At 42.0% G+C, this 7,389-nt stretch overlaps 1 protein-coding gene across 1 annotated transcript; it reads left to right on the top strand.

The window, feature by feature from the left end:
- Nucleotides 1-5,661: 5,661 nt before the first annotated feature.
- Nucleotides 5,662-6,339, top strand: LOC128659211 (oocyte zinc finger protein XlCOF15-like; the record flags this gene model as incomplete). The annotated part of the gene is made up of 1 exon (XM_053712890.1): nt 5,662-6,339. A coding segment is annotated over one exon (678 nt), but the record flags the coding sequence as incomplete, so codon positions are not given.
- Nucleotides 6,340-7,389: the final 1,050 nt, after the last annotated feature.

The following is a 7,389-nucleotide window of genomic DNA, read 5'->3' as shown; positions in this document are numbered from 1 at the left end:
AAGGTCTGGTGTCCACTGAAAAAGTTACTAGAAGGCTTGAAATACCCCCCTGGGATAGTTGAAGTCACAACAAAGGCTGTGGCTGGGACTGTAGTGGGGTTAAAATTGCAAACGGCTCCGGTTTCCACATTTTAAGGGTTAACAGCTTGAAAATTGGGGTGCAATACTTTGAACGCATTAAGACACTGTGGTGAAAATTTGGTAAAGATTGGATAATTCCTTCATAGTTTTTCACATATTCAGTAATAAAGTGTGCCCTGTTTAACATTTAAAGAGACAGTAACGGTTTTGTTTTAAAACGTTTTTTGTACTTTATTAACCAGTTTAAGCCTGTTTAACATGTCTGTACCTTCTGATAGATCATGTTCTGTATGTATGGAAGCCAATGTGGTTCCCCCTTCAAATATATGTGATAATTGTGCCATAGTACAGTATTGTCACAAATAGTAAGGTTGCCCAGGATGATTCCTCAGATGAAGGAAGTAGAGATAGTTCTACATCTTCTCCTTCTGTGTCTATACCAGTTATGCCCGCGCAGGCGACCCCTAGTACTTCTAGCGCGCCAATGTTTGTTACTATGCAACAATTGACGGCAGTAATGGATAACTCCATAGCTAATATTTTATCCAAAAAGCCAGCATTTCAGAGAAAGCGCGATTGCTCTGTTTTAAACACTGTAGAGCAGGAGGGCGCTGATGATAATTTTTCTGTCATACCCTCACACCAGTCTGAAGTGGCAGTGAGGGAGGGTTTCTCAGATGGAGAAATTTCTGATACAGGAAGAATTTCTCAGCAGGCAGAACCTGATGTTGTGACATTTAAATTTACATCAGAGCATTTCCGCGCATTACTTAAGGAGGTGCTATCTACTCTGGATGATTGTGACAAACTGGTCATCCCAGAAAACTTGTGCAAGATGGACAAGTTCCTAGAGGTCCCGGTGCACCCTGATGCCTTTCCGATACCTAAACGGGTGGCGGACATAGTGAATAAGGAGTGGGAGAAGCCAGGCATACCTTTTGTCCCTCCTCCTATATTTAAGAAATTGTTCCCTATGGTCGACCCCAGGAAGGACATATGGCAAACAGTCCCTAAGGTCGAGGGGGCGGTTTCTACACTAGCCAAACGCACGACCATTCCCATTGAGGACAATTGTGCTTTCAAAGATCCTATGGATAAAAAATTGGAGGGTTTGCTTAAAAAGATTTTTGTACAGCAAGGTTACCTCCTTCAACCTATTTCGTGCATTATTCCTGTCACTACAGCGGCGTGGTTCTGGTTCGAGGAACTGGAAAAGTCGCTCAGTAGGGAGACTCCGTATGAGGAAGTCATGGACAGAATTCACGCACTTAAGTTAGCTAATTCCTTTATTTTAGACGCCGCTTTGCAGTTGGCGAGATTAGCGGCGAAAAATTCAGGGTTTGCAATTGTGGCGCGCAGAGCGCTCTGGCTAAAGTCTTGGTCGGCGGATGTATCTTCCAAGACAAAATTGCTTAATATCCCTTTCAAAGGTAAGACCCTTTTTTGGGCCAGAATTGAAAGAAATTATTTCAGACATCACTGGGGGAAAGGGCCATGCCCTCCTACAGGATAGGCCTTTCAAGGCTAAGAATAAGTCCAATTTTCGTTCCTTTCGCAATTTCAGGAACGGACTGGCTTCTAACTCGGCAGCCTCTAGACAAGAGGGTAACGCTTCCCAGACTAAACCAGCTTGGAAACCAATGCAAGGCTGGAATAAGGGTAAACAGGCCAAGAAGCCTGCTGCTGTTACCAAGACAGCATGAAGGGGTAGTCTCCGATCCGGGACCGGATCTAGTAGGGGACAGACTCTCTCTCTTTGCTCAGGCTTGGGCAAGAGATGTTCAGGATCCCTGGACACTAGAAATAGTCTCTCAGGGTTATCTTCTAGAATTCAAGGAACTACCCCCAAGGGGAAGGTTCCACATTTCTCACTTATCTTCAAACCAAATAAGTAGACAGGCATTCTTACATTGTGTAGAAGACCTGTTAAAGATGGGAGTGATACACCCAGTTCCAACTGTGGAACAAGGTCAGGGGTATTTACTCAAATCTGTTTGTAGTTCCCAAAGAAGAGGGAACTTTCAGACCAATTCTGGATTTAAAAATTCTAAACAAATTTCTCAGAGTTCCATCGTTCAAAATGGAAACCATTCGAACAATTTTACCTACAATCCAGGAGGGTCAATATATGACTACCGTGGATTTAAAGGATGCGTATCTACATATTCCTATCCACAAAGATCATCATCAGTTCCTAAGGTTCGCCTTTCTGGACAAACATTATCAGTTCGTGGCTCTCCCATTCGGACTAGCCACTGCTCCCAGAATTTTCACAAAGGTGCTTGGGTCCCTTCTAGCGGTTCTAAGACCAAGGGGCATTGCAGTGGCACCTTATCTGGACGACATTCTAATTCAAGCGTTGTCTCTTTCCAAGGCAAAGGCTCATACAGACATTGTTCTAGCCTTTCTCAGATCTCACGGGTGGAAGGTGAACATAGAAAAGAGTTCCCTGTCTCTGTCGACAAGAGTTCCCTTTTTGGGAACAATAATAGATTCTTTTGAAATAAAGATCTTCCTGACAGAAGTCAGAAAGTCAAAGCTTCTAAACGCTTGTCAAGTTCTTCTCTCTATTCTGCAGCCTTCCATAGCTCAGTGCATGGAAGTAGTAGGGTTGATGGTTGCAGCAATGGACATAGTTCCTTTTGCTCGAATTCATCTAAGACCATTACAACTGTGCATGCTCCAGTAGACAGGATCACCTGTCTCAGGGAATGAGTTTCTGCAGACCAAAGTGGGTCATTGTCACGACCGACGCCAGTCTATCAGGCTGGGGCGCGGTCTGGGATTCCCTGAAAACTCAGGGTTTATGGTCTCGGGAAGAGTCTCTTCTCCCGATCAACATCCTGGAACTGAGAGCGATATTCAGTGCTCTCCGGACTTGGCCTCATCTAGCGAAGGCCGGATACATAAGATTCCAGTCAGATAACATGACGACTGTAGCTTACATCAACCATCAGGGAGGAACAAGGAGTTCCTTGGCGATGAGAGAGGTATCCAAGATCATCAAATGGGCGGAGGATCACTCCTGCCACCTATCTGCAATCCACATCCCAGGAGTAGACAACTGGGAGGCGGATTATCTGAGTCATCAGATTTTCTATCCGGGGGAGTGGGAACTCCACCCGGAGGTGTTTGCCCAGTTGACTCAATTATGGGGCATTCCAGACATGGATCTGATGGCGTCTCGTCAGAACTTCAAGGTTCCTTGCTACGGGTCCAGATCCAGGGATCCCAAGGCCACTCTAGTGGATGCATTAGTGGCACCTTGGTCGTTCAACCTAGCTTATGCGTTTCCACCGTTCCCTCTCCTTCCCAGGCTTGTAGCCAGGATCAAACAGGAGAAGGCCTCGGTGATTCTGATAGCTCCTGCGTGGCCGCGCAGGACTTGGTATGCAGACCTGGTGAATATGTCATCGGCTCCACCATGGAAGCTACCTTTGAGACAGGATCTTCTAGTACAAGGTCCATTCGAACATCCAAATCGAATTTCTCTGCAGCTGACTGCTTGGAAATTGAACGTTTGATTTTATCCAAGCGTGGGTTTTCAGATTCAGTGATAGATACTCTGGTCCAAGCCAGAAAACCTGTGTCTAGAAAGATTTACTATAAAATATGGAAAAGATATATCTGTTGGTGTGAATCCAAGGGATTCTCCTGGAGTAAGATTAAAATTCCTAAGATCCTCTCCTTTCTCCAAGAAGGTTTGGATAAGGGATTGTCAGCGAGTTCTCTAAAAGGACAGATTTCTGCTTTATCTGTCTTGTTATACAAATGACTGGCAGCTGTGCCAGAGGTACAAACCTGTTTACAGACCCTTGACTCCTCCTTGGAGTCTAAATTTAGTTCTTTCAGTTCTTCAGGGGGTTCCGTTTGAACCCTTACATTCCATAGATATCAAGTTGCTATCTTGGAAAGTTCTGTTTTTGGTTGCTATTTCTTCTGCTAGAAGAGTTTCTGAATTATCTGCTTTGCAGTTTGATCCACCCTATCTGGTGTTCCATTCAGATAAGGTTATTTTGCGTACCAAGCCTGGTTTTCTTCCAAAAGTTGTTTCCAACAAGAATATTAACCAGGAAATAGTTGTTCCTTCTCTGTGCCCGAATCCAGTTTCAAAGAAGGAACGTTTGTTACACAATTTAGATGTAGTCCGTGCTTTAAAGTTCTATTTAGAAGCAACAAAGAATTTTAGACAAACCTCATCCTTGTTTGTCGTTTACTCTGGTAAGAGGAGAGGACAAAAAGCTATTGCTACCTCTCTTTCTTTCTGGCTGAAAAGCATTATCCGATTGGCTTATGAGACTGCCGGACGGCAGCCTCCTGAACGAATCACAGCTCACTCCACTAGGGCTGTGGCTTCCACATGGGCCTTCAAGAACGAGGCTTCTGTTAATCAGATATGTAAGGCAGCGACTTGGTCTTCTCTGCACACTTTTGCCAAATTTTACAAATTTGATATTTTTGCTTCTTCGGAGGCTGTTTTTGGGAGAAAGGTTTTGCAAGCCGTGGTGCCTTCTGTTTAGGTAACCTGATTTGCTCCCTCCCTTCATCCGTGTCCTAAAGCTTTGGTATTGGTTCCCACAAGTAATGGATGACGCCGTGGACCTTGACACACCAATGTTGGAGAAAACAGAATTTATGCTTACCTGATAAATTACTTTCTCCAACGGTGTGTCCGGTCCACGGCCCGCCCTGGTTTTTTAATCAGGTTTGAAAAAATTTTCTTTTTCTTTATACACTACAGTCACCACGGCACCCTATAGTTTCTCCTTTTTCTCCTAACCGTCGGTCGAATGACTGGGGGGCGGAGCCAGAGGGGGAGCTATATGGACAGCTCTTGCTGTGTGCTCTCCTTGCCTTTCCCTGTAGGGGAGGAGAATATCCCACAAGTAATGGATGACGCCGTGGACCGGACACACCGTTGCAGAAAGTAATTTATCAAGTAAGCATAAATTCTGTTTTTTTCCTTTTCTTTTTATGGAGACAAACGCTTGAATAGTTCATATCCATCATTCACTAGAGGAAGCATCAGTTTGATACCACAAACTCAAAAAGTCTTAGATACCAATGACTATTCACAAACATTGGGGAAATCACAAGATATTTTTAAAAGAGATGGTGAATTGTCAGGAAACAAGAGGACAACATTTATGCCTTATCTAGTGAAATGATTATCCCAGAGTTCTCAAAACATTTTAAAGAAGGTAAAAGTCTACAGTCGAACCAAATGATTCATACAAAGGAGAAACCATTCAAATGTACAGAATGTGGGAAAATCTTAAAATTGAAGTCAAATCTCTTAAAACACCACAAAATTCACACTGGTGAGAAACCTCACAAATGAACAGAGTGCAGCAAATTTTTTATACAAATGACAAGTCTTATAGATAATGAGAGGACCCACACAGGGGAGAAACCATTCAGTTGTACAGAGTGTGCAGTCCTGTTATCACGAAAATCCCATCTCTTAACCCACAAAAGGATTCACACAGGAGAAAAACATTTTACATGTACAGAATGTGAGAAGTTTTACACAAAAGTGTAAACTGAAAAATTCCTGAAAGGATTCACACAGGAGAAAGGCTTTTCACATGTACTGAGTGTGGAAAATGTTTTACAAAAATAATTAGTCTGAAAAATCATGAAAGGATTCACACAGGAGAAAAGCCTTTCACATGTAAAGAGTGTGGAAAATGTTTTAAACAAATAATTAATCTGAAAACTCATGAAAGGAGTCACACAGGAGAAAAGCCGTTCACATGTACAGAATGTGGAAAAAGTTTTACACTAAAGAGTAATCTGAAATCTCATGAAATGATTCACACAGGAGAAAAGCCTTTCACTTGTACAGAGTGTGGAGTACAGTTTTCACAAAAGTACCATCTCTTAACCCACAAAAGGATTCACACAGGAGAAAAACCTTTCGTTTGTACAGAATGTGGGAAAATGTTTGCAGACAAGTCAGCTTTCCGAAGACACCAGATTGTTCACACAGGGGAAAAACCTTTTACATGTGCAGAGTGTGGAAATAATTTTACACTAAAGAGTAGTCTGAAAACTCATGAAAGGAGTCACACAGGGGAAAAACCTTTTACATGTGCAGAGTGTGGGAAATGTTTTACACATAAGAGTCATCTGAAATCTCATGAAAGGAGTCACACAAAAGAAAAACCTTTACTGTGTTTAGAAGATGGAAAAGGGTTTCTATGCAAGTCAGGTATCACAATTCACCAAATATTTACACACAAAGAAACTTTATAAACAGGGTAGAAACATTTATTTAAAATTTCCTAAAGAGAACAAACTCTCTAAATAGAAGAGTCAAGAAGGGATCCTATTGTAAACAATAGTTTCTAATTCCCAGTTACAAAAGCCACTACAATGATTGTCATCTGGGAGATATAGTTAATGTGCACATCATGTGGATAAACATTTTCTTATAATTAGGGGAAATGATTACACTGACTGCAGTGAACTGCAGGCAAGTAATTGTGTACAGCTGCGCTGTCACAGAGACAACTAAATATGTGTAGTAAACAGGCTAATATGCAGACCTCAATGGGTGGTGGTTAAATATATAAAAAAAATTAGCATTTAATAAATACAATAAACATAACCAATTCAACACAATCTTAAAAACAGGTACATCAAAAATAAAAACGAAAATATGCAATGTGCATCAAAACAGAAAATGTACAGTGTCAACATATATGGTCTCACAATTCATGACATAGAAGTGGATGGTGGCAGGCATAATAAAGCTCACAAAAATATTGCAAATACAGGTTAGCAGAAAGTCTTTTTGACAGACAAAGTGGTCTTAGTAGGAGAAAAAAAACCTTTTTAGTAAGTGAAAAGAGCGTATTTTTCAAGCAAAGTGGTGTCTTAATTAGTTGTTAATATTGCTTGGCTTGTATAACTGCAGAGCTGCAAAGTATGGACAAGAAGAGGGATAAAAGAATCCTTTTAAGCAGAGGTAAAATTCAAATGGCAAGGTGTACACTTATACTTACACCAGTTGCTGATAGTTGATCTTCAATGGTTTCTCTCCAGATAACGTTAGTCTCTCAGGTGCCTCCTAAACTCTCATGGAGGGACAACAGTGAATCCGATCGAGTTCAATGAACTTCCACATCGAGCTTCAGAAAGGCTGTGTTCAGCCAAAACACGTTGCTCTTTGCTGTGACCCCTTTGGGCTTTCGTAGCCCTGTAAGTCTGACGGCGTGGGAGTTCATTGAACTCAATCAGATTCACTGCTGTCCCCCCATGAGAGTTTAGGAGGCGCCTGAGAGACTAACGTTATCCGGAGAG

This window comes from Bombina bombina, chromosome 5 (assembly GCF_027579735.1).
Source record: "Bombina bombina isolate aBomBom1 chromosome 5, aBomBom1.pri, whole genome shotgun sequence".
NCBI lineage: Eukaryota > Metazoa > Chordata > Amphibia > Anura > Bombinatoridae > Bombina > Bombina bombina.
This window is presented reverse-complemented; position numbering and strand designations above follow the sequence as displayed.